At 39.3% G+C, this 24,352-nt stretch overlaps 1 protein-coding gene across 5 annotated transcripts in view; it reads left to right on the top strand.

The window, feature by feature from the left end:
- Nucleotides 1–24,352, top strand: part of DHX32 (DEAH-box helicase 32 (putative)) — a 62,478-nt gene that overhangs the window by 14,862 nt on the left and 23,264 nt on the right. For all 5 annotated transcript variants that reach the window (XM_074383074.1, XM_039464975.2, XM_039464976.2 and 2 more), the window contains 2 exons: nucleotides 5,975–6,503; nucleotides 18,378–18,571. In XM_074383074.1, the coding sequence (XP_074239175.1) occupies nucleotides 6,222–6,503; nucleotides 18,378–18,571 (476 nt within the window). In that variant the 5' untranslated portion in view covers nucleotides 5,975–6,221. The remainder of the gene's footprint in view (nucleotides 1–5,974; nucleotides 6,504–18,377; nucleotides 18,572–24,352) is intronic.

Here is a 24,352-nt window from a genome sequence, read left to right as displayed (position 1 = left end):
CCTATTTCTAAAATTTTTTGAAATGCACACACACAAAAATGTAATGTAAAATAAAGAAAATAGAGTAACATGAAATTTAAGAGAACTGTAAGGTAAAACAGAAAGAATAAAAAATGAAATTTTGATCAAGAAATGACTAGGTAAGTTAGACACATGGCACTTAAATCAACTTTTTTACCATAGCATATCAGGTATTTTGTAATCTGGCCCCTATCTCATCTTTGAACTCATTTTGTACCAGAGTCTCCCTTTCTCTCCTATTATGTACCAGCCACATTTGCCTTTTTTTAGATAATTTCCTGTAAGATTGAATCTACATGTCAGAGACAAAGAATTTCTGTTTCCACACCCCACCATAACCAGACCTGCCTGTTCAAACTATCTTCCTACCATGTTCACATTGCAGACACATAGTAGGCACTCAAGTATTGGTTGAATAGGTAATAGGCATTATGGATGAGAAAACCTGAGGACACAGAAAACCTATTAGATTATGAATGATGTTGATAAAATACAATCAGATGTTGCTCTAAAAAGCATATAATCCCTAAAGGACAGAAAATGACTCATTCATTATTTATTCATTGTTTACTCAACCCATAATTGTTAATTATGCACCCACTATATTTGGATTTAAGAGTAGAAATTACCAGTGAAGAAGGTATAGCTCCAGTAACAGTATAAGTAAAGAGAAAGACATGGGGTAAAGATAATCACTAGTTACAAATGGTTCAAGAGTCCCCTCGTACATGAGGATATTGCCTCCTCAGTATCTGTAATTTACAGGCAGTCCCAGAAAGATCAGTGATCTGCTAGAGCGTGATACATGAATCTCAGTGCAGCTTTGTCACTCTGCAACATGAGAACTCTTCTGAATTGATCATGAGAAAGCAGCTTAAATAAATGTTGAAAAGGAGTTAATTTGGAGTTTGGGTTTATGATTCAAGGGAAGACCAAGAGCCTCTACAAATATTCCAATTTGTGGATTTGTAAGTCTTAAAGAATTCTAAGCATAGCAAGAGTCTATCATATATCATAAATGAAAGGGAACAAAAAAGTCATGTAAATCCAAAAAACCGTGAATTCCTGATAGAAGTGTTTAAACGCTATGCAGCAGTAGTAAGCTGCCTTGAACTTAAATCAGAGTGAAATGGCAAAGGTGCAACTGTATGCAAGATAGACTGCAGTGGAGACACTAAGCCCCTCTTCATGGAGCTCACATTCCAGTGGAGCTCACATTTCCAGTGAACAGAAAACAAAGAAGGAAATATATATATATATATATATACACACACACACACACACACACACACACACACACACACACACATAATGTTAGGTGGTGGTGTTGAGGAGAAAAAATGAAGCAGTTAAAGAGGTTAGGAAGTGGTTTCCAGGAGTGTGGGAGAGTGGTAAAAGTTTAGATAGGGGGGCCAGGGAAGCTCTTACTGAGGTGACATTTGGTGAAGACCTTTATGCAATGAGGAAGCTAGCCATTTGGATATCTGAGAGAGGAACATTTCATACATACAGAAGGGTAAGCACCAGTCCAAGAGGCAGGATGTGCCATGGTGTTTGAGGAATAGCAAGGGAGCCATAAGGCTAGGGAAGACTGAGTGAAGTAGGAGCTGTTGCAAATGAGAGTGGTGAGGCGATGGGTCCAGATCATACAGGGATTGTTTGTCCTCTTAAGGATTTTGGTTTTTCCTCAGAGTGATGAGAAGCATTGGAGATTTGAGTGGAGGAGATATGAGCTGACTGTAACAGGATAACTCTGACTGTAGGGTTCAGACTTGACTATAAGGGGATAAAGGTAGAAGAAGAAGGCCAGTTAGGAAGCTATTGTAGTAATCCAGGTGAGAGGGGATAGGTGCTGGACCAAGTGTTCACAGTAAAGGTTATGGGGCACTTGATATTTTTCGAAGGCAGAACTGACATGATTGAATAGATTAGTTTTCTATTGCTCCTGTAAGAAAGCTGACAAAGTATATAGTCGATAAGAAATTATCTGTAAGAAATAATCACAAATCAAGTGTTAATTTATTGTCTTACAGCTTTGTAGATCAGAAGTCATTTGTCAGTCTCACTGGGCTATAATCAAGGTACCATGAGGACTGTGTTCCTTTCCGGAAATTCTAGGAGAGAATCTGTTTCCTTGCCTTTTCCAGCTCCTAGAGGTCACCCACATCATTCATTGGCAGTGGCCTCTTCCTCCACCTTCAAAGCCTGCAACATCGCATCCCTCCGATCTTCTTCCATAGTCATATTTTCCTCTGGCTATGACTAGAAAAGGTCCTCTGATCTTAAGACTCATGTAATTAGATTGGGCTCACCAGGATAGTCCAGGATAATCTTCCAATCTCAAGGTTCTTAATTTAATCACATCTGCAGAGTCTCTTTTGCCATGCAAAGTACATATTCATAGGTTCCAGGGATTCCCACAAGCACAACTTTGGAGGCCATTCTACATACTGCACCAGTCAAAGGATCAGATGTGGGATTTAAGATAGAGAAAAGTCAAGGGTAACTTCAAATATTTCAGTCTGAGCAGTTGGCAGAAAGAAATTAACTGAGATTGGAGGGACCAGCTTTGTGGCTTTGGAGTATGTGTTGGGAGCTCAGTTGCAGGCATGTAAAGTCTGAGTTTCCTATGAAATATTCAAGTGGGAGATGATGTGTAGGTAGTTGAATACGAGACTAAAGTTTAGATCAATGGGTCCTAAGGACATATAGCCCATGCATCCACGTATGGATGGCACTAAAGCCATGAGATGAGATGAGACTACTCAGGCCCTATTAAAGAGAGAAAAGAGAAGAGAGGTCCAGGACTGGGCATTGAGAAACTTCCAGATGTCTACCAAGTGCTAACATTGTATATTTGGGAATTTGATAGGTGAAAATTGTGCAGTAATATTGACTTGAACACACACACACACACACACACAAAACATGAAAGAGGAGCACTGAAATGGTGAAACATAAGAATTTACTCAGGACAAATTAATGCTTTTGCTTCACTTCATGTCTTGCAGACTTTGCCTTTCCATTCTGTGAACTGTATTTCCAGAATTACTGGACCAGAGCCAAACACATAAATGACTAAGGCATAGCTTCATCTTACATCGACTTCTGAATCTACCCTGTTAAGGATGTCTGTTAATTAGATATGTATTATTTTCGTGGATGCTTGTTTGAGAGCTGTAATAAATTCATTTCAATTGGCTTTCCTTGACAAAGTATACAGTCTACAATATACATGTATGATAGCTTTGGAAGGAGCAAATGTCAGGTTTTCAGATTTAAATTTCTTGTAGTAGAATGTAGTTTATACTGAAAACAGTGACTAAACTTTATTTTGAGTGACATCTAACCTACTATATTATTTGTTTCTCTTTCTTTAGACTAGTACTGTCAAATTTGTCAAAGGCCAGGACATGGATCTTTTGTGCCTATTTAATTACCTCTAGGAAAAAACATTTACATGGCTTACCCCAGTTGCAAGATGAATGAGGAGAGGTGTATGAATGAGAAGAGGTGTACCAGAGTCAGTGGGCCCAAAACTCGGCCTCTAGTTGGGTCTCAGCCACTCCACCCTTCAAATCGGAAATCCAAACCATATAGCAGCAAAAAGTCCCTCTGAGCAGTCCAAATAGATATTCCAAAGTCTATAAATGTCATAGCTTTGCCCCTTAGACTTATTGGATTCGATGGTAGAGTCCTTTGTGGATTCAAGCTTTACAAATATGTCTGTCAAACAGGCTTGTGTGGCTTCTAATGCACCAATTAGGAGAGCAGATGAGAAAGGCAGAGAAGAGCCTCGCAAGATAAGGTGCCACACTGTGGCATGGGTTCTGAGTCCCCAGAGAAGAGCAGGGCTCCAGGGCAGCAGTCTGGTCTTTGGCCTCTGTAGATCTGAGGACATTATTCTGTTTTGGTAACTGATGTAATAGTGACCTTGAGTCATGATGAAAAGGTTAAATTGTGAGTATAGTTTATTTAAGAAGGCAGAAATTTGGTTATCTGTTTCTGCAAGTCAAACCACCCTGGAAATTAGTAGCTTACAAAAACAGTGACTGTTTGTCATCTCTCATGATACTTTGGGTTGTGTTGGCTACTGTGGGTGCTGCTTCTGCTCAGTGTGGTGTTGGCTGGGATTACAGTCATCTGGAGGCTCAACTGGTCTGTTCATCTTAGCTTGTTCACATGGTTGGAGGTTTGTGCTGCTGTGGACTGGAAGTTCAGCTTTTGTCTCTTCCTGGTGACTTGGGCTTGGGTACCTCACAAAATGACAGCTGGTTCCAAAGGGGAGTGTTTGAAGCATGGGAATATCTTGGAAGTGATTCAGTATCACTTCACTGCATTATTTTGGTCATAGTGAGTCACAGAGCCAGCTCAGATTCAGGGGGAAAGGAAGTAGACTCTACTCCTCCATTTGGAACAGTGGCAAATAATCTGTGGCCATCTTTAATTCCACCATAACAGAGAGATTGTAAGGCTAATGTGTGCGGATACATTGCATAATATGTGATGAAGGGGCCAGGTAAGTCTCAGGTCTTTAGAAAGAAGACTATTTAGAAAACTTGATTATTTCCTCAGGGTTCAAAGTGATCAATGCTTTAGAAGTAAGATTTTACTGTAATTATAAGATTATTACACTCTTAGGGAGTATTATAAATTAAGGGAAACATTTCTGTTTGGTAAAAATAATAGCTGTTCTTTTTTTAAGGTAAAACAGTTGAGAAATAGTCCCTAAGGCAATCATTGGTTATAATATTTAATAGCAATTTAATTTACATGTAGGCTGAGAACCCTTGGAAGAGATTCTAATCAGAACAAAAGAAAAATTGAATATAAAATTAAAATTTAACTTCTCTTAAGCAGTAGAATTTTCTGATTCTTGGATACCTTCCCAAAGTTAGTTTGTGCTGTGATCTCAAGCTACCATGCTTCCATTCTGTGGGTCTAACTGTCACCTTATGAGGCAGTGAAGAGTTCGAAGTGAATCCATATTACATTTCTCTTATGCCTTTATAATTCCATTTTAATTTTGAAACACTGGCTTTCAGATGAATTTTTAAGAACTCTACTTGGGACAAGCCAGCCAGCTGGGTACAGTGGCTCACATTTGTAATCTCAGCAATTTGGGAGGCCGAGGAGGACACATCACTTGAGTCCAGGAGTTTGAGACTAGCCTGGGCAACATGGCAAAACTCTGTCTCTACAAAAAAATACAGAAATTAGCTAGGCATAGTGGTGTACACCTGTAGTCCCAGCTACTCAGGAGGCTGAGGCACGCAGATCACTCGAGCCTGAGAGGTTGAGACTGCAGTGAGCCATGATCGCGCCACTGCATCCAGCCTGGGTGAAAGAGTGAGACCCTGTCTCTAAATATAAGTAAATAAATAAATAACCAGCCATAACCATATATGAAAGGAAATAATAAATTCACTCCCCTCACTTGGCTTTCTAGACTGACATTAGCAAAAACAAAATGAAAAGTTTAAAAAATGTTTTTCATTAAACTAAAGGATTTCTTAATAATAGACTTTCCTATAGGCAGTGTTAGAGGAACACTCACCAGGCCTTCACAGTTCTTTCCTTTTATAGGGTCCAGCTCCTCTTTTAACATGGGATTAGGTGACCATGTGATTGATTAGCCTCACAATCACAATCCTGTCCCTCCTGTTGCTTTCCATTCACAGTTGATCAAGACTCAGAGCCTGTGATAGAGGTCAAGCAGAGAGCACGAGGCCCAGTGCAGAATCATTTTCTGAACCAGCCAGGAAATACTGGAACTGACCAAACTTTAAACACCAGCCTAAATTATTCCTGTTCTTTTACGCAGGCAGCAGAAATGACAGAAACCTGTTAACAGAGAAAAAAATAATAATGCTTTTCATTTGAATGCCTGTGCATTTTCTTTTTAACTTGTATGTGTTCCTAATTTTCCTTACTCTTTGTGTTTGTTTCTTAGTGTGGTTTATTGACGATCATTTACAATGCCGAAGAGTGCTGTAGTGAGCCAGCGCAGTGGGTAACACAGCAATGAAGAACAGATGCAGGTTTGAGGAATTTAACTTGCAAAAACCTTGAACTGAAGTCTTAGAGGTTGAGAAATACGGGTTTGTATAAGTAGGCTTTTCAGCCCTGTTTGCAGTGGGTTACTGATCGGAGACACTTGCCTGTGGAATGTCAGCTGCCTGAGCTCACTATTGGACAAGATGGAAGAAGAGGAGCTGCAGTGTCCAAACTCTGCCTCTGAAAAACGCTATTTTCCTGAATCCCTGGATTCCAGCGACGGGGATGAGGAAGGGGTTTTGGCCTGTGAGGATTTGGAACTTAACCCCTTTGATGGATTGCCATATTCATCACGTTATTATAAACTTTTGAAGGAAAGAGAAGATCTTCCTATATGGAAAGAAAAATACTCCTTTATGGAGAACCTGCTTCAAAATCAAATCGTGATTGTCTCAGGAGATGCCAAATGTGGCAAGAGCTCTCAGGTGAGTAACCACTACAAAAATTATTTGCTTTATTTGTTGATTTTTAAAGTGTTAAATAATTACATGTCACAGCCTACTGTTCTAATAACAGTATCTAAAACAAAACATTATTATTAATTTGGATAAAATAATTAAATCACTTGCCTAATTTTATTAATTCTAGCTGAAAAGTAAATAATATCTATATGGAAATTAATTGTGTTTAAGGTACCACTAAATTGTCTCTAGAATAATACTAAAATTACTGAAATGATCTCATTGTGTATATTATATTTTAAAAGATGTGATGCGTGTTATTTCCCTGCCATGGGTATGGAGATTAACTGCTATGTTTCAGTGCCCAGTGGTCTGAGAATCCAGATATGTGGATGTGCTTATTGGTCAAGGTGGCTGAGCTACTGAAATCAAAAGCACAAGGAAATCCTGATTTTCCTGACCATAAGAAATAACTGAGCAACCAAATATAATCCAGGCCTGGGGTCATACACTTTGGGGTCTAAGATGGGGGAAAGAATTAGGATCATTAAGAGATAAACCTAGGCATGTTAAAATATTAAAGAGTTGGACAAGGCACAGTGGCTTGCATCTGTAATCCCAGCACTTTGGGAGACCAAGGTGGGCAGATCACTTGAGCCCAGGAGTTTGAGACCAGCTTGGGGAACATGGCAAAACACCACCTCTACAAAGAATTAGCCGGGCATGGTGCTGCATGCCTGTCATCTAAGCTCTTCTGGAGGCTGAGGTGAGGGAATCACTTGAACCTGGGAAGTTGAGGCTGCAGTGAGCCATGATCGTGCCACTGCACTCCAGCCTGGGTGTTGTGAGTGAGACCCTGTTTCAAAAGAGAAAGAAAAAGGAAAGAGTTTATTTCTTTGCAAAGAATGACTCATGAATTAGGCAGCATTCCGAATCATTGGAGGTTAGTGAGCCCCATTGCAGCAACAAGGGCAGTGAGCTTTTATAGGCTGAACATGAATGTAAGACAAAAGACATTTTAATTGGTTAGAGCAGAAAGCTCCTAGTTAGGGAATAGTTGGCAGTTTCTGATTGGTAAAGTCCAGTATGGTTTTACTGTTTACATTGGACTTCAGTTTGCTTATGTGGGACCTTAAAGCTCTGGAGTTACCTCAGCCTAATGGCCTCCCAGTTAAAGTGGTTTTTTGTTTGTTTGTTTTAACAGGATAATGGGCCAGGTACAGTGGTTCACACCTATAATCCCATCACTTTGGGAGGCTGAGGCAGGAGGATTGCTTGAGTCTAACAATAAGTAGAGGCACAAATTTATCTTACAAAAGGCCACTTTTCAGAGCTACTCCTGTGTCTGCACTTTCTCAAAATCATGTGCAACAGAGGCATATTTTGGGGTTGCATATTCTGGTCTCCTTCAGTCATGTTTTGGAGTGGTATGTCCTAAGCCCCAATATTGGATAGTTAATAAATACTTAATATTCAGTTAGTTGTTGTATTTGAACTTCAAGATTTGGTTCAAATGAGATCCGTATTTTACTCTTAAGTTTTAAAACAAGCAACCAGTATTTTTTTTTTTTTCTTTCTGAGACAATGTCACCCCTTCACCCAGGCTGGAGTACAATGGCACGATCTCGGCTCACTGAAACCTCTGCCTCCCGGGTTCAAGCAATTCTCTTGCCTCAGCCTGCCAAGTAGCTCGATTACAAGCGCATGCCACCACACCTGGCTAATTTTTTGTATCTTTAGTAGAGATGGGGGTTTCACTATGCTGGCCAGGCTGGTCTCGAACTGCTGACTTCATGATTTGCCTGCCTCAGCCTCCCAAAGTGCTGGGATTACAGGTGTGAGCCACCACGCTGGCTGCAACCAGTATTTTTATCATGAAATTCATTTCTAGATTCTGGTGATGTAAGAATTAGAATAGACCATGTAGTGTGAGTAATGAGAAGTCCTGTTTCTCCTAGAGAAGTTATGAATAGATCTAATGAATAGAATTCAAATCTGATGGAACCCCATCATTTTTCAGATGAATAAACTGTGGCCCAGAGGAATTTGATAATTTATCTAATGTCAGTAGCTTCCTGAATTAGGGTTAAAAGAGTACTTTTTCACTATACATTTCACTAAACAACTGCTTCCAAGTTGTTTATTAACTCTAGAGTTTACGTATTTTATTATCATTATTATTTTTTAAGACAGAGTCTTGCCCTGTCACACAGGCTGAAATGCAGTGGCATAATCTTCACACATTACAACCTCCACCTGCCAGGTGCAAGCAATTTTTGTGCCTCGGCCTCTTGAATATCTGGGATCACAGGCTTGTACCATCATGCTTGGCTAATTTTTGTGTTTTTAGGATAGTCAAGGTTTCACCATTTTGGCCAGGCTGGTCTTGAACTCCTGGGCTCAAGTGATTCTCCCACCTTGGCCTCCTAAAGTGCTGGGATTACAGACATGCGCGACTGCACCTGGCCTAAAGTTTACTTATTTTATAGGTAATTTTGAAAAGAGGGGGGCTGGACAACAGATGATTTTCATCTCATTTACAGCTGCCAGTATAATCATAATCATTATTATGATTTGTTCTTTGTTATGCTGAGTTATTGTTATAACATGATTTCAGTTCATCACAAGAAGCTAATGATGAGAACTGAATGAGTGTAATTTTCCTAGTTGCTGTGAACAAATAACATTGAAAAAACTTTTTATTTTGCAATAATTTCAAACTTTACAAAAAGTTGCAAAAATAGTACAAAGATTTTCCATGTGTTACCCAGTTCCCCGAATGTAAGATTTTACCATATAAACTTTATTATTTTATCCCTGCCCACTCCATACATTCATACACATTTTTATTCTGAACCATTTAGGAGTCATTTGAGGACATGATGCCCTTTGGCTCCAAATACTTAACAGAATATTTACTGAAAAACAGTGCATAGCCATAACATAATTATAAAAATCTGGAATATAATGTTGATGTCTAATTATTATCAAATTTCTAGACATTCACATTTAATCAGTTTCTCACTGATAGCCTTTATAATCACAGAAAAAAATTTGTTTTTATGGTCCAAAATTCAATCCAAAATTACATTGCATTTTATTGCCATTTTTTAAAGTCTTCTTTAATCTGAAACAACTCTCTAATCTCTCCTTGTCCTTTATGACCTTGATATTTTTGAAGAGCACAGGTTAGTTATTCTGCAGAATGTCCCTTAGTTTGAATGTGTCCAGTGTTTCTTTAGGATTAAGTTCAGGCTCTGCATTTGTAGCAAGAAGACCACACAAGTGCTGTGTATCCTTCTCAGTGCCTCATATGAGGAGGCACCAAATGTCAGTTTTGCCCATGCTGGTGTTGTTAAATCTGATCACTTGGTAAGATGATGTCTGCCTGGTTCTTTATTGAAAAGTTAATCATTTCTCTCCAGTCATTTAATAGATACATATTTTGATACTATGTAAATATGTTTCTCATTATGCATTTGTAACCATCTAATGGGTTCATCTTGCTTGTTGTCCAGATAGAACCAATTTATCAAGACAAGGGAATTGGAATAGAGAAAGAATTTAATACACATAGAGCTGACTAAACAGAGGACAGGAGTTTTACTATTACTCAAATCAGCCTCTTTGTCAGTTCAGAGGCTAGGATTTTTCAAGGATAGTTTGGTGGGCAGGGGGCTCGGGAATGGGTACTGTTGATTGGCCAAGGATGTACCCATAGAAGTGTGGAAAACAGTCCTCATGTGCTAAGTCCACTTCCAGGTAGGGACAACAGAGAACCATCCAGTTTTCAGAAATGCAAAAGCCTGAAAAGACATCTTAGAAGGCCAATCTTAGGTTCTATAATAGTGATATTAAATACGGTGAAGTTACAAATCTTGTGACCTCTGGAATAGTGACTGGTAATCATTTAACTACACCTACATCCTGGCAGCATTCAGGCCTCTCTCATCCTCCTAACCTGGTGTCCTTTCAGTAGTTTTACAAAGATGGTTTCATTTCACTAGCATTTAAACTGTAAATGTCTCCAAAAGTTAGCTTGGCTCACTGCAGGAATGGCTAAGGGCAGTTTGAGGGTGAAAGGCAAGATGGAGTTGGTAAAGTCACATCTCCTTCACCATCATAATTTTCTCACTGTTACAATTTCTGCAAAGGCAGTTTCACATTTATCCACTAGTGTTAGCATTTTTAGTGATTCTTACCTTTGAATCATTACAGTAGTAGTAACCAAAGATGATTGTTCTAATTCCAACATGTCTTTTATACATTATTTAGAGTTTTTCTGTAAGGCTGTGCTTTCTCTCCCTCATCATTTATTTATGTCAATGTGGACTCATAAATTCTTACTTTATTCTGTGTGTTATAATGTATTACTAAGCCTACTTTGTTGTTTAAATTGCCCCCAATGTGGCTTCTCTGTCCTTTTGACATTTCCCCATTATTCCTGAGTACTTATTTGCTTTCTGGCTCAGTGAGATGTTCCAGGTTCGTCTAGTACATTCCTTATGCCAGTCCAGTAAAACCATTTTGTTTCTCCAGAAGTCCTGGTCCCTTTTAGTGGTGAATTGTGTTTTGAAACCAACATCTGGACACTTAAGTATACGGATTACCATTGGTTTATTGCTTTTTTAATTTTTATTTTTGAGACAGGTTCTTGCTGTGTCACCCAGGCTGTAGTGCAGTGGCACAATCATGGCTCACTGCAACCTTGACATCCTGGGCTCAGGCGATCCTCCTACCTCAGCCTTTAGAGTAGCTGGGAATACAAGTGTGTGCCACTGCACTCAGCTATCTTTTATAGAGACAAGATTTTGTCATGTTGCCCAGGGTGGTCTCAGACTCCTGAGCTCTAGCAATCTTCCTGCCTCAGCCTCCCAAAGTGCTGGGATTACAGGCATGAGCCACCATGCCCAGCCTATCATTGCTTTTAGGCCATCTCAGTGGATACAACAAGGAAGTAAGTGTATGTGAGTACAGTACACACACATCTCGTTCTATCTGTCCATCTCTCTCTGGCTCTATTTTTCGGTCTCTCCAGCTGTTTTTCTCTTTCTCTATTTCTTTCTATGTATTTCTGTTTTCTTACCTCTCATATTTTTTATCTATCTTGTTATGTCTTAAAAGCCATGAGTTTGTGCTGATGCCTCTGATTCCAGTAGGATTACAGGATTTATTCTAGCTTTCCCAATTTTCACATTAATAACCTCTCGATGAGAAACAGGACTTGGCATTATTCACACTTTGTTGTAAGATTGAACAAGTAAAGATACTTGAACAAACAATTCATATTTCAGAATTGCTAGTCCACACTGCAGTTTAAAATTTTTCTAATATACTTCTTGATTTTTCTTTCAGAATTCATCAACTTCAAGAGCAAGAATTGTTACATATTATATAATATATTAGTGCCTAGCAATGGTTTCTCTTGTCATTTTTAATTTCCCAATTATTTCAATAAATTCATGTTTATTTTCTGTTAATTGGGATGACATGTATCTTCAAGGTGAGAAAAATCAAAGTAATACTCAAATAATATGAAATGGATCTATTCTAACCTACTTTTGATCGTGGGAGCATTGGTGGTTTTCTTCTGGAAGCAATTTGGTTTTTGTTGTTGCTGCTGCTGTTGTTTTAAGAGTTTGCAAGACTGTTTTCTTGTTCTTTGGAGTTTAAACCTTTCATGAAAAAAGTTTTTCTTCAGAGCCAAGCTTTACAAAAGTCCTAAAGATTTAATTTCTCTTTGGTGCAGAAATTATGAAGTCTATTTTATATCTGCCGCAGGGAAACAGCGGAAAATTTTCCATATGTTTATAGAGTCTTTTCCTATTAGATTTTTTGCAAACAGCTTATGAAAGATCCTGAAAGAGAGAGAAACATCTCTAGAACTGTCTATTTTGCTTGTTTCTCCTTCCCTAGCTTTTGCCCTGAAATTTCCCATGAATGGATGGGACAGTGAGGTGAATAAACATGAAATAACCAAGAATTAACTTAGATTAAGAAGCTGTATGGCTTAGAACACCTCTACCTTTATTGACTCAGTAGACTTGTTCACCATTTGTTGGTAGGTTGTACCTGTATACACTCAAAACCAAGATAAATGTGAATTGTGTTATCCAGGGATGTGTGACATTTGATTCAGAAAGGGCCTAACTCCTCAGTAATGGGTTCTGCTATATTGGCTCACTTTGGGTGGGTTGGCTGCCTGAGGGGCACACTCAGGCATAGGCATTTTGCAGGAATGTGGTTGAAGGGAGTCACACCTTTGGGTGAATTGGTGGCCTATCAGATTTTTTTTCAACTTGTGGATTCTGTTATTCTGGTACTGAAATGAAAGCGAGTGAGTGGGACCTTGGCAGTAGCTTCAGGATTGATGGTCCTAGAGACATTAAGAGAAGAAAGCAGAAGAGGAATTGGGCCCTTATGGACTTACTGATGATATAAAGTGAGGGAGTAGAGGCCTTCAGGACTAATACGTGTTTCTCAGAATACTAGTGGCATTGTGTCTCATGGAGGTCCTTTTTTTCTCACTTCATTCATTCTCATTTAACTATATTAAGTTGTATTTAACTGTATTATCCATTAGATGAGATGAAACAGTCACCAGCAGTAGATGGAAAGGACAGAAAGTTCTGCACTAGTGTAGCTCACGTGGATGTCCTCTTGCCACAGTGGCAGTGGTGAGACCATACATGGGATATGTGATGCTGCTGCTGCTCCCTTGATTCTGATCTGGATCTGGTTACAGATTCTTATAGGAGATCTCCTTGCAGCCCGCCCTAAAGACCCCAAACCCCAGCTCTAAATCCAGCAGCCCAACCTCTGTGTGCTGCCTGGAGTCAGAAATGGAGCATCTTTGCTTCACTGTCTGAATTTGTACAAGTTGTAGAACTGCAGTTGCTAACTTAGGTTGATAAAGCCTTGATTTAGATTAGATTTTTGATTACCTGCAGGACTCCTCTTACCTCTTACAGCAGCAGACTGGCCAGAGTGTTGGTGATTTCCTTTCAGGCAGGAGGTAAGAGGCCAGGGACGCTTCCATGCCTCGGTTGCTTACCTTGCATGCCCCAGAGTTGGTTCCAACTGAGCTTTGACAGAGCATACGCAGGACCCCTGCTTAGGCCTGATGTAAATGGCACATCAGAAGTACAGAAAACTGCATTTAGAAAATGGATGGGGAAACATGAAAAAAGTATTTGGTGAGTTCAGAATAAAAAGACGTGAAGTATTGATTTCTAGTTAGGGAGCATTTCCAGACTAAATGTATAAATCCGAGGGTTGCGCATGACCAAACTCCCAGATAAATCGTTGTGAAAAATGGACTTTTTTTAATGTGTTAGAGGAGCAGTTTTTTGTTTCTTCACCATATTGTGCAACTTTTCCTGAGTACTCAGTCACAAAGTAACCCAGAATTCAGTGTTTCTCCGAAAAAAGCTAAAGCCAAATGATTCATAGAAAGGTACAGCTATTTAAGCTTTCCTAATTCCCATAATGCCAACTTGGCAACTAGTCCATCCAGAAAAATGTTTTTGAATACTAGCAGGGAATGTCTTGCAAAGAGGAACCATGGAGCAGAAACAAAACCTCTAACAGACATACAATTCATTGGTGGGAAGAGAAAGATACTGCTGGGATAATGAAAAAGCTGCTAAGTAGTTCCCAGAAGAGAAGCAGAATTGGGGCAAGAAAGGCCAGTGCCAGCAATAGATACAATATTTAAATGCAGAGAAGGCAGGAGTTCCTTATAAAGCTGCAATCTCAGTATCCCTTGAAATGTGAAATATTCAAATTACCGACATTTGCTAAATTGTAACTATTTTCAGCCGATAATTCAAGTTTGCTAAGGAATCGATAATTCAAGTTTGCTAAGGAATCCACCCTTCCTATGTTGCTTAGCTTGCCTCGAGTGATTTGGGAGGCATGTGAAACTGTAGAACTGTAACAAATGAGGTGTATCCTTTCATGTTTCTCTCTTTTCTGGCTAGAGATAACCTTTTCAGTTTGTGTTTGCATTGCTTACTGTTAACTGTCTCTGAGTAGCTATTACTGGAAGAGGAGCTGATCCTATGTGGTCAGAACCACAATTGAGTAGAGTTACTATAATTTGTTGTGATTTCTGTTCAACTGTTAACTTGGCCACATAAGCCAACATTCCTACATTAAGCACAATATGGATCTGTTCGGTCTTCTACTAGTTATTTTAACTGATACCGAAAAGGCCTTTTTTCATTTCTGAATTAATTTCTTTGCCTCTTAGGTAAAGTAGTTTGCTCTAAGGTAGAGGAGGGCAAAAAAGGAAAGTGAAGACCGTTGGACTGGTGTATTTGTTGTACTTCCAGGCATGTGTAATGTTCATACCATTATCAACATACTATAATAAACTCACCTTGCAGAATTCGTTTACATGAGTAAAGAGAAATGGATTAAATGCAGTTTTTCAAAAAGACCCAAATCAGAAGCTTGAGAACATGTCACATGATCATTGGAATTCTGTCCAATTTTAGGGTTTGAAAGCAGCTATCCTGGACCTTACATGAATAACCAGGCTGATCATGTCCAAGTGTTTCAATAAAACTGGATAGTATTGTTTCAGCAACAATTCTAGCTATGTAAAGCAGCGCCCACTGCCGTCATAGTACTGTCCCCTGATATTGCCATTAGGCTTCAAAGAGTAACTGATTTTTATTTTTTTGAGACAGTCTCACTCTGTTGCCCAGCCTGGAGTGCAGTGGCACAATCTCAGCTCACTGCAATCTCCGCCTCCTGGGTTCAAGTGATTCCCCTGCCTCAGCCTCCCTAGTAGCTGGGATTATAGGCACGCGCCACCATGCCCAGCTAGTTTTTATACTGTTAGTAGAGATAGCCATCACATTGGCCACTGCGCCCAGCCTAGAAAGAGTAACTTAAAATGCTGATTGCCTGAGAATCTCATGGCTTCAGTTGCCACCTTTGTATAAAGATGCTTAGAAGCAACTGTGATGTAGTGGAAATTACACTTACCGAGAAACTAGAAGATACGGATTGGTTCTTATCATGCTGTTTACTGACAAATGACCTTGGACAAGTCACGCCTCTAAGTTTCTTTCCTCATGTATAAAATGAGGGTGTTGGCCTTTATGTCTTCCAGAGGTTTCTTTCAGTACTCAAATTCTGTGACTGCCATGCCCATCTCTATCTCCGATCTTTGTCTTAGGCTCCTCCCTTGCTTTTCTGTTGATTCCAGGACGGTTATGCCTGGATGTTCTTCCTGTAACACTGACCACCTTCCTGACGCTCCTGAAGGTCATCTTCCTCCCCTCCTAACTCCTTGTTCCCCCCAAAAGAACTTGATGCTGCTCTTATCTTCACTTACTGTATTTTACTTTCCAATTTCCTGTTCTTGAAAATTATATAATTAGTATTTTAAGTTAGAAATCATAGAATATTTGTTTTCTTCCTATGCATAATTAGTTTGTTAATGGGTACTGTTTATTCTTCCTTTGCAGTAATTTTCCTGTGATTTTATTACCTCTCTCCCATGCTTAGCACTGAGCCCAAGCCTTTCTCTCTCTTCTTTTCAATTATTATGATGTCCTTATCCATATTTCCACTCAGATATTATCCCTGCCATATGTCAGGTCCTCTGTTTATTATTGGGAACAAATGGAAACCACACATGTATAGTTTAAGGGTCTTCACACATAATGGGGAGACAGAGATTCAAACAGGTGCTTTTGGCTGGGCACAGTGGCTCACATCTGTAATCCCAACACTTTGGGAGGCTGTGGCAAAAGGATCAATTAAACCCAGGTGTTTGAGACCAGTCTGGACAATATAGTGAGACCCTGCCTCTATTAAAAAAAATTTTTTTTTTTTTTTGAGACAGAGTCTTGCTCTGTCACCCAGGCTAGAGTACAGTGGTTTAATCTTGGCTTACTGCAACCTCCACCTTCTGGGTTCAAGTTATTCTCCTGGCTCAGCCTCCCAGGTAGCTGGGACTACAGGCACACGCCACCACACCCAGCTAATTTTTGTATTTTTAGTAGAGACAGAGTTTTGCCATATTGACCAGGCTGGTCTTGAACTCCTGATCTCAGGTGATCCACCCTCCTTGGCCTCCCAAATTGCTGGGATTATAGGCATGAGCCACCATGCTCATCCTAAGGAAAAAATTTTTTTTAAATAAGTGGTTTAATACAGCTTTTCACATGAATGATGTTTGAGGTCTTGGCTAGGGACCCTGACATGAAGGCAATCAGTTTGAAAGTCAGGATTTGGCAAGAATAAAAAATTACTTGCTACAGATTAAAGGAGACAAAATTTTATGTAAATTCTTACACTACGTAGAATCGTAGAATTTTAAATCATTTCTGGAATGTATAAGAAATTATTCATTCAACAAATATTTACTGAGTACTAGGATTATTTGGTGAACAAGACAGGTAGGTCTCTGCTTATAGAGCTCATTTGAGGGGCTGTTGGGTAGTGGGGGAACTAGGACCAGACAGACAACCCCAGGAAGGTGATCCTGCCACGGTGGGAAGCACACCGTGGATCTAGATACCTAGGGAATCACAGCAGGCCTTGCAGAGAAAACCACACAGTTCAGACTTGAAGGATAATTCACATTCATTCAATCCATTCATTTTACAGGTAAGAAAACTAAAGCTTAGAAAATGTGTGGTTTACAGGGAACAAATTAATGGCAAGCCAGTCCCTTAGGTGACTTGGGTCTTGCCTTGATTCCATGTTTCCTGAGTGCAGTATCTTACACCTTCATCTTTCATAGAACAAAGTAAGCGTTGAGTACGTAATTACTGATAAATTTCAACCTGTTGACAAGGCTGACACCTGTCTTCAAATGCAGGCAGTGCATTTGCCTTTCAGTCATTAGAAATGTGCAGTCTCCAGTAGTCAGTCAGTCATTTTGATTTACTTGTATTTCTGGTGAGTTATGTTTATTTTTCAAATTGCAGTGAGGAATCAGATCTAAGAATTTCATAATGAATCTCATAAATAGCAAACCTCAAGATAATTAGAAATTTTACAACATTTAAATACCTTAGATCTATTAAAAACACACTTGGAATAACTTATTTTTAAAATGCATGTAACAATGCATAATTTACTGACAGTGCCTTAAGATTGGAGCAACAAATGAATTTAGTACATTCTACATAATAATTCTTGTATAAATTAATGTGATAAACATCAGCTGGTCTGTAATATATTTTAGAAAAAAAGATTTTTAAAATAAAATGGCTCTAGAGCAGCTTTGCTTGGAATCGACATTTTCCAATTCTAGATGGGTTGGTTGATTATCTCACTGGGTTTATTTAGATGGGTTTATTTATTTAATTATATTTAGATGGCAAATTATCAATATATTTTAAGTTTTTTAAATTGGGGAAATGTTAAGTAGGTTTATCTGGATATTCGTTATGATCATTTGAATTTAAATGTGTATGCTTTAATTTTGAGTCAGTATTTTTAATCTAAATGCTATCTGTAATTTATATCACTTAAAACACAATAGCTGATAACAGAAGCCATATTTTTGATGGGCCTTCGAACCAAAAAGAAAATGATAATCTCTGAATACATTAGTCTTTTCAGAAACAGTTGAGGTTGAAAGTATTTTTTTATTTTGCCCTTGATTTTTATCTGCCTTTTTTTTGTCTGTGAGTCAAACTTTCACAGTCCCTGTTAACTCCTGTTTATTCTTAACTTTATTTCCTAGCAGTAACTCTGTGAATAATCCATATTGTTCAGAGTTTCACTCAATAAGATGTAATACAGCTCACTGCTGATTTACTGATGAAAGAAAAAAATCACTTATAAGATGAACCCTGCTGTAAGACAGAGCTGTCTCTCATTTTGTTTTCTGCAGAAGCTGATCCTGTCTCGTTTTCCCCATCACAGGTTCCTCAGTGGTGTGCTGAATATTGCCTTTCCATCCACTACCAGCACGGGGGCGTGATATGCACCCAGGTCCACAAGCAGACTGTGGTCCAGCTTGCCCTGCGGGTGGCGGATGAAATGGATGTTAACATTGGTCATGAAGTTGGCTATATGATCCCTTTCGAGAACTGCTGTACCAGCGAAACAATCCTGAGGTTGGTTTGCAGGGCTTCTTCTGCTCCCTGCGGAGACTCTTAGCTTAGGTTCTACAATTCTGAAAGAGCATTATTCTGGCATTCTATGTGTTAAGCATCTATGCTGTGCAGTCGCAACTGGTCTCTCTGTCATCAGCCTGCCATTAACAGTTGCTTTCCCACACTGGCACCATCAGGGATTTCTTACCTCAACTTATCCCATGACTCTCATTATTCCCACAAAAAAGTTGACAACTTGATGGGCCCCACAGAACGTTCAAGCATGTGCTTCTGGAGCTGTGCCTCATGCAGGGTCCACGTCACTGCCTGTGTGCAAGCCACATGGAAACCTGCAGCACGCTGTGTGCCCCGTGCTTCCACACCTTGTGCCTGTACACCTGCCCCTCCCTGGGCTTAGCGTGTCATGCCGCTTCTGGGCCTGGCTCGTTCCTGCCAGTCACTCAGTATGCAGTGTAGCGGTCACCTGCTGCAGGAAGGCTCCCGGCCCCTCCAGTAATAGAAGTGAGAAAACCCTCTGTGGGGCTTCTGTAAAACTGGGTGTTAGCCGCCATCATGGCAGCTTCAATCAGTGTTTGAGATCTCAAACTATACTTTTCAGAGTCTTCTACGTTCCAAGGAACCTTCTCTGTGACTACCGCAAGTTGTGGTATCTCTTTTTTGTGCTTAGCTTCATTATGAGATTTCCTTTGAACGAGAATTTCCAAGAGCTTGAAAGAAGAAAAAAAAAGAAAAAAGAAATTGGAAAAATCACTACTCTGGGCTAGTGCTTCTCAAGAAATGATAATAGAAATATGATAGTATCCATAGAAAATGATAGTATCCATACAGTACCTCAAGAAAATGGTCAAAGCTGCCTGCAGCCAGAGATGACCATCCTGCGGGCTTCAGCTGCCCCAGGCACTGCCTGACCACTCCAGGAGCCAAGGAGATAAGTATCTCAGGGTCAGTATTTCTGCACCTCTATAACCCATTTGTGTGGCATACGAGTGTGCCCTGTACAGTGTTTGGGAAGCTCTGCTTTTGTGTAACGGGGCAGGGATGGTTTTTCACATTCTCATGTCCCTGGTGTCTCATGTGCTCATCCCATGGAGGACGTCTGGTCAGTTGGATGATTGAAGGGATTTTGCCCTGTCCCAGCTAGCACTACACTCTGGTGTAGTTCTTCTCTCCATTCAGAAAGCCCGTGGGGCCCAGCACAGTGGCTGATGCCCGTAATCCCAGCACTTGTGGGAGGCCAAGGCAGGAGGATTACTTAAGCCCCGGAGTTTGAGACTAGACTGTGCAACACAGTGAGATCCCATCTCTACAAAAAATAGAAAAATTAGTGATTGTGGTGGTGCATGCCTTTAGTCCCAGCTACTCAAGAGGCTGAAGCAGGAAGATCACTTGAGCCCAGGAAATCAAGGCTGCAGTGAGCTGTGATCACGCTACTGCACTCCACCCTGGATGACAGAGTGAGACCCTGTCCCAGAAAAAAAGAAAGCCCATGGGGCTCATTTGATTTGTATTAAGCTACTTTCCCTCAAATGTTTGTCTTCAAAAATAGAAGACAGTCTTCAGGCTAGTGTCAAATCATAGGAGAAAAGTCTTTAGACCATCAGCACTCTGACTTGAACTTTTTGAAGATACCTTCGGCTATTATAACAGTTATGTCCTTGAGTCATTAAATTAGTATGTATTTATAAATTGCTTATTGTATAAATTGTACTTAAGTGGTACAAAAGAAACATAAACACCTTTCTGATTCTTAGAAGCTCACAAACTATTTAAAGAGCTGGACAGGACAAGACATACGACCCTGAAAGGGTTAAGGATCCCTAAGCAGATTCGTGGTTGGTTGGTTTGTTTTACATTTTAAAGTAGCCTTTTCAATTTTCATGTTTTAAATAATGGCTCTGACTAGCTTCTGAAGCTAATATTATATCTTTAATACCATCTAGACTTTGAAAACCCTTTAATGAAATATTGTAACAGCTTTATCTTAATGTGGAGTGGAATCAGATTTTTTTTTTTTCTTTTTTTTCTTTTTTTTTTTTTTCAGACAGAGCCTTGCTCTGTCACCCAGGCTGGAATGAAGTGGTATGATCTCAGCTCACTTCAACCTCCATCTTCTGGGTTCAAGCGATTCTAATGCCTCAGCCTCCTGAGTAGCTGGGACTACAGGCACGTGCCACCACACTTGGCTAACTTTTTGTATTTTTAGTAAAGACAAGGTTTTGCTATGTTGCCCAGGCTGTCTCGAACTCCTAAGCTCAGGCAATTTGCCTGCCTTGGCCTCCCAAAGTGCTAGGATTACAGGCGTGAGCCACGGCGCCTAGCCTCAGATATTTTTTAATATGGGAAGCTATGAGGTAAATAATTGTGGGGAAATCTAATAATGTCAGACATGCCTCACCTTTTAAACATCTGTCACGTGTTGGACTTAGGATTATTTTATGGTGAAAAACCCAGGCATTCAATTCTGACACCCAAAGGAAATACTATAATTTGTATCAAAGTATGTATTAGTTTCAGTGTGTGTGTAGCGTTCCTTTCTTAGCTTAAAGAAAGGGGTAGGGACAGTTACTTCAGGTGTGATGGACTGAGGCACAAGGCCCCCTGGACTTAGGCAGAGGGTAGCTGCCTGCTTCGACAGGTTTGCAGGTTCTATTTCTTTCTGCCCTTGCTGGGCTGCCTTATTTTTCATTGCTTTTATGTCTTCACTTTACAGTTACTCTTGTTGCTGAACGGTGTACTTTCTTTTCCACCGTGACATGCCCTCAGAAGCAGTGCAGAGGCAGAAGACACTGCTGCATTGTTGTGAACAGGGTTTGAGTCACAGGAAAGAGGCCAGAACTATTGAAAAGACCCCTATGATAAAAGAAAGCAATACGTATTTTCTTCCTGGTATTCTGTGCTCTGAAGTGGAGGCAACATGGCTGTAAAATGGGTGTCTCCACCACTTAGTAACTTGTAACCTTTTACTAGTCACCTGACCTCTTTGAGCTTAAGTCACCTCATCTGAAAAATGTGGGTGATTATTAATATACTTGCTCAGAGGGTTGTTGTGAGGACTATTTAGTTAATTTATGTAACTGATTTATAGTGTATGTATGCGGTAGCTATGTTTATAATTATACTTATATTTTTATAATTATGATTAGAACAAGATTTATTTTCCTGAGGAAGTATGTGAGCTATAATTTTGAATAAGCTCAGATTGAATAGCTATTTAAATCAGAGGATTTAACATTGATTATTGATTATAGAAGGCAGTAGTCTATATTTGATACTGTCCTTTTCATTTTTTTAGTAACTCCTTAGTATCTATCAAACACATCACAGGCACTTAGTAAACGATCTTTAAGCCTACTACTATATTTTTTGGAGGCTATATGTAACAACTTTGTTTTTCTTTAAGCTTTTCTCTGGCCTTTTTTGAAACAGTGAATACCTGAATATTATATACTTAAAATAGTCTTTAGAAACTATATATCGAGATATCTCATAAAAGTGATTCATAGTGTGAAATGGTAATCTTTTCTGCTTTTAGAACTGGAAACTTCTCAAATGTTCATTAAGGTTAAACTCAATTATATAATTTTATAAAATACAAATATTAATAAAACTTTTAACTATTATAGTCTTAGCTTTTAGAAATTTAGCCTTAATTTGAAAATATAAACTGCATTTCCTGGAACCTTGATAGTATATCGATCTTTTTACATACTTATTAGTTAACAGCACTCTTTAAAGCATTGAATATATAGTATCTCATTACCATAAAGTTCAGAAATATATCTTTGTGTTATATAGAAAAAAATATAGGTGGTGGTTTTGTTTTATTTTGAGTTGGAGCCTTGCTCATATTGCCCAGACTGGAGTGCAATTGTGGGATCATAGCTCACTGTAACATGGAACTTCTCCTGGGCTCAAGTGATCTCCCGCCTCAGCCTCTCAAGTAGGTGGGACTGCAGAAAAATGTAGGTTTGTGTAGTAAGTTTTAGGATTGAGCCTTCGTGATTCCCTTATATAATCATCTGGAAGGCTAGGCCTTGCTGGATGAGTCTACTGGAGTTTTTAATAAGTTACCATCTTCTCTCTTTTTAACTAAGCCTAGATGTATTTACATAACACATATACCTTCTCAGTCTTCTAGGGCAGCATTACTTCCTATAAGATCAGTGCTTAGGTGAGTTTTGCTGAAAAGGGAACAGAAATTTAATTTCTAACATTAAAGAAATACCATAAATTAAAATAATTTGTTTTGGCATGAGAAGCAGTAGTAACGTGTATTAATATACTAATTAACCTCAGCAAAAGATGATTTGAAAACTATATTTCAAGATATCTGTTGGCGTCTTGCACAAAGTATAATACTGTAGTATTCAAGATGCTTTTTTTTTTAAGTTTGAAGAAAGTAATGATCAATTTATCACTGCTTATTTAATAAGACACAGAATGAGAACATTTATGCAAAGAAAGGCAGAGAACATACACTTAGATCTCATAAAGATACAGAGAGGAAGAACATGGATTTTATCACCAAAACTACAAGGCCAAGGAAGCAATCTTTATAATTTGACAGTGACATCAGATAGAACAAATATTATCCGGGTTTAAATCTTGACTCTTTCCCTGGCTTTGTGACCTTGGGCAGGGTACTGAATTTTTCTGAATTTCAGTTTTCTCATTTAAAAATGAGTCATTGTAATGGGATAGTAATGTCTACTTTGAAGGTTTATTCTGTAAATGAGAAATGTATGCACCAGCTTAATGCCTGGCACACACTAGGAGCTTAATAGATGTTTGTTACCTTCCTTTCCCTGCCCCCCCCTTGAAAGAGGTTAATTGAGGACTGTGTTAAGATCCCCAAGACCACCCCCAGGTTCAGTGATTTGCTAGAAAGATTCTTGGGATTCAGCTTACAGTTTACCTATAACTAAGGTTTATTGCAGTGAAAAAATACAAAGCAGAATCAGTAAAGGGAAGTGGTAAACGGGATGAAGTTCAGAGGAACCCAGGCACAAGCTCCTGAGCTCTCGCCCAGTGGAGTCACAACAGTGAGCTTCATTCACAGCTCATGAAATGGTGCCCCACCAGGGAAACTGAGGCTCAGTGCCCAGGGTTTTAATTGAGGGCTGGCCATAGAGTCACCCTCTGCCTAGTATGTTTCAAAATTCCAGACTCCAAGAAGGAGAGCACATGTGCAGCATAAACCATATTGCCTGTGTAAGTGGTTCAGGCACAGTAAACTACTCTATCAGTTGTGGGAGTGGTGAGAACCCTCCCCAAATCTGAGTTCCCTAATGCCAGCCAAGGGCTAACCTTGCAGGCAGGCCTGTCTAGGGATAGCAATTTCAGAACTGCCACATACAAGAATAAATAAAAGTAGGTACCTTAAATGGGTAGAAAACATATGGGATTGATTTCTTCAAGCAGTAATATAGGTAAATATGTAAATAGAGTCAGAAAGTTATTCTCATTAAGCTTACTGACTAATAGGTGGTTATTTTAATTTTAGAAAATCATCCCAAGAACTATGGGAAAAGTCCATTCAAATCACTAATGACCCCTCCACGTTCCAGGAATTCTAGCCAGTTTTCATGCTGCCCTTAAATAGATAGTTACTTTTTAGATACTTCTGTTTGCTTATTATTTGGATGACATCTTAATGATATCATCTCCCACAGTGAACCACCAATAATAGTGTCTGTCCTAACAGTGGGATAGCTGGGCCCTGAGCTTGAGCCAGGACGGTTATTCTTGTATCCTTTCCTTGAAAAGTGTGTAATTTTACTT

This window comes from Saimiri boliviensis, chromosome 12 (genome assembly GCF_048565385.1).
Source record: "Saimiri boliviensis isolate mSaiBol1 chromosome 12, mSaiBol1.pri, whole genome shotgun sequence".
NCBI classification, from domain to species: Eukaryota; Metazoa; Chordata; class Mammalia; order Primates; family Cebidae; genus Saimiri; species Saimiri boliviensis.
This window is presented reverse-complemented; position numbering and strand designations above follow the sequence as displayed.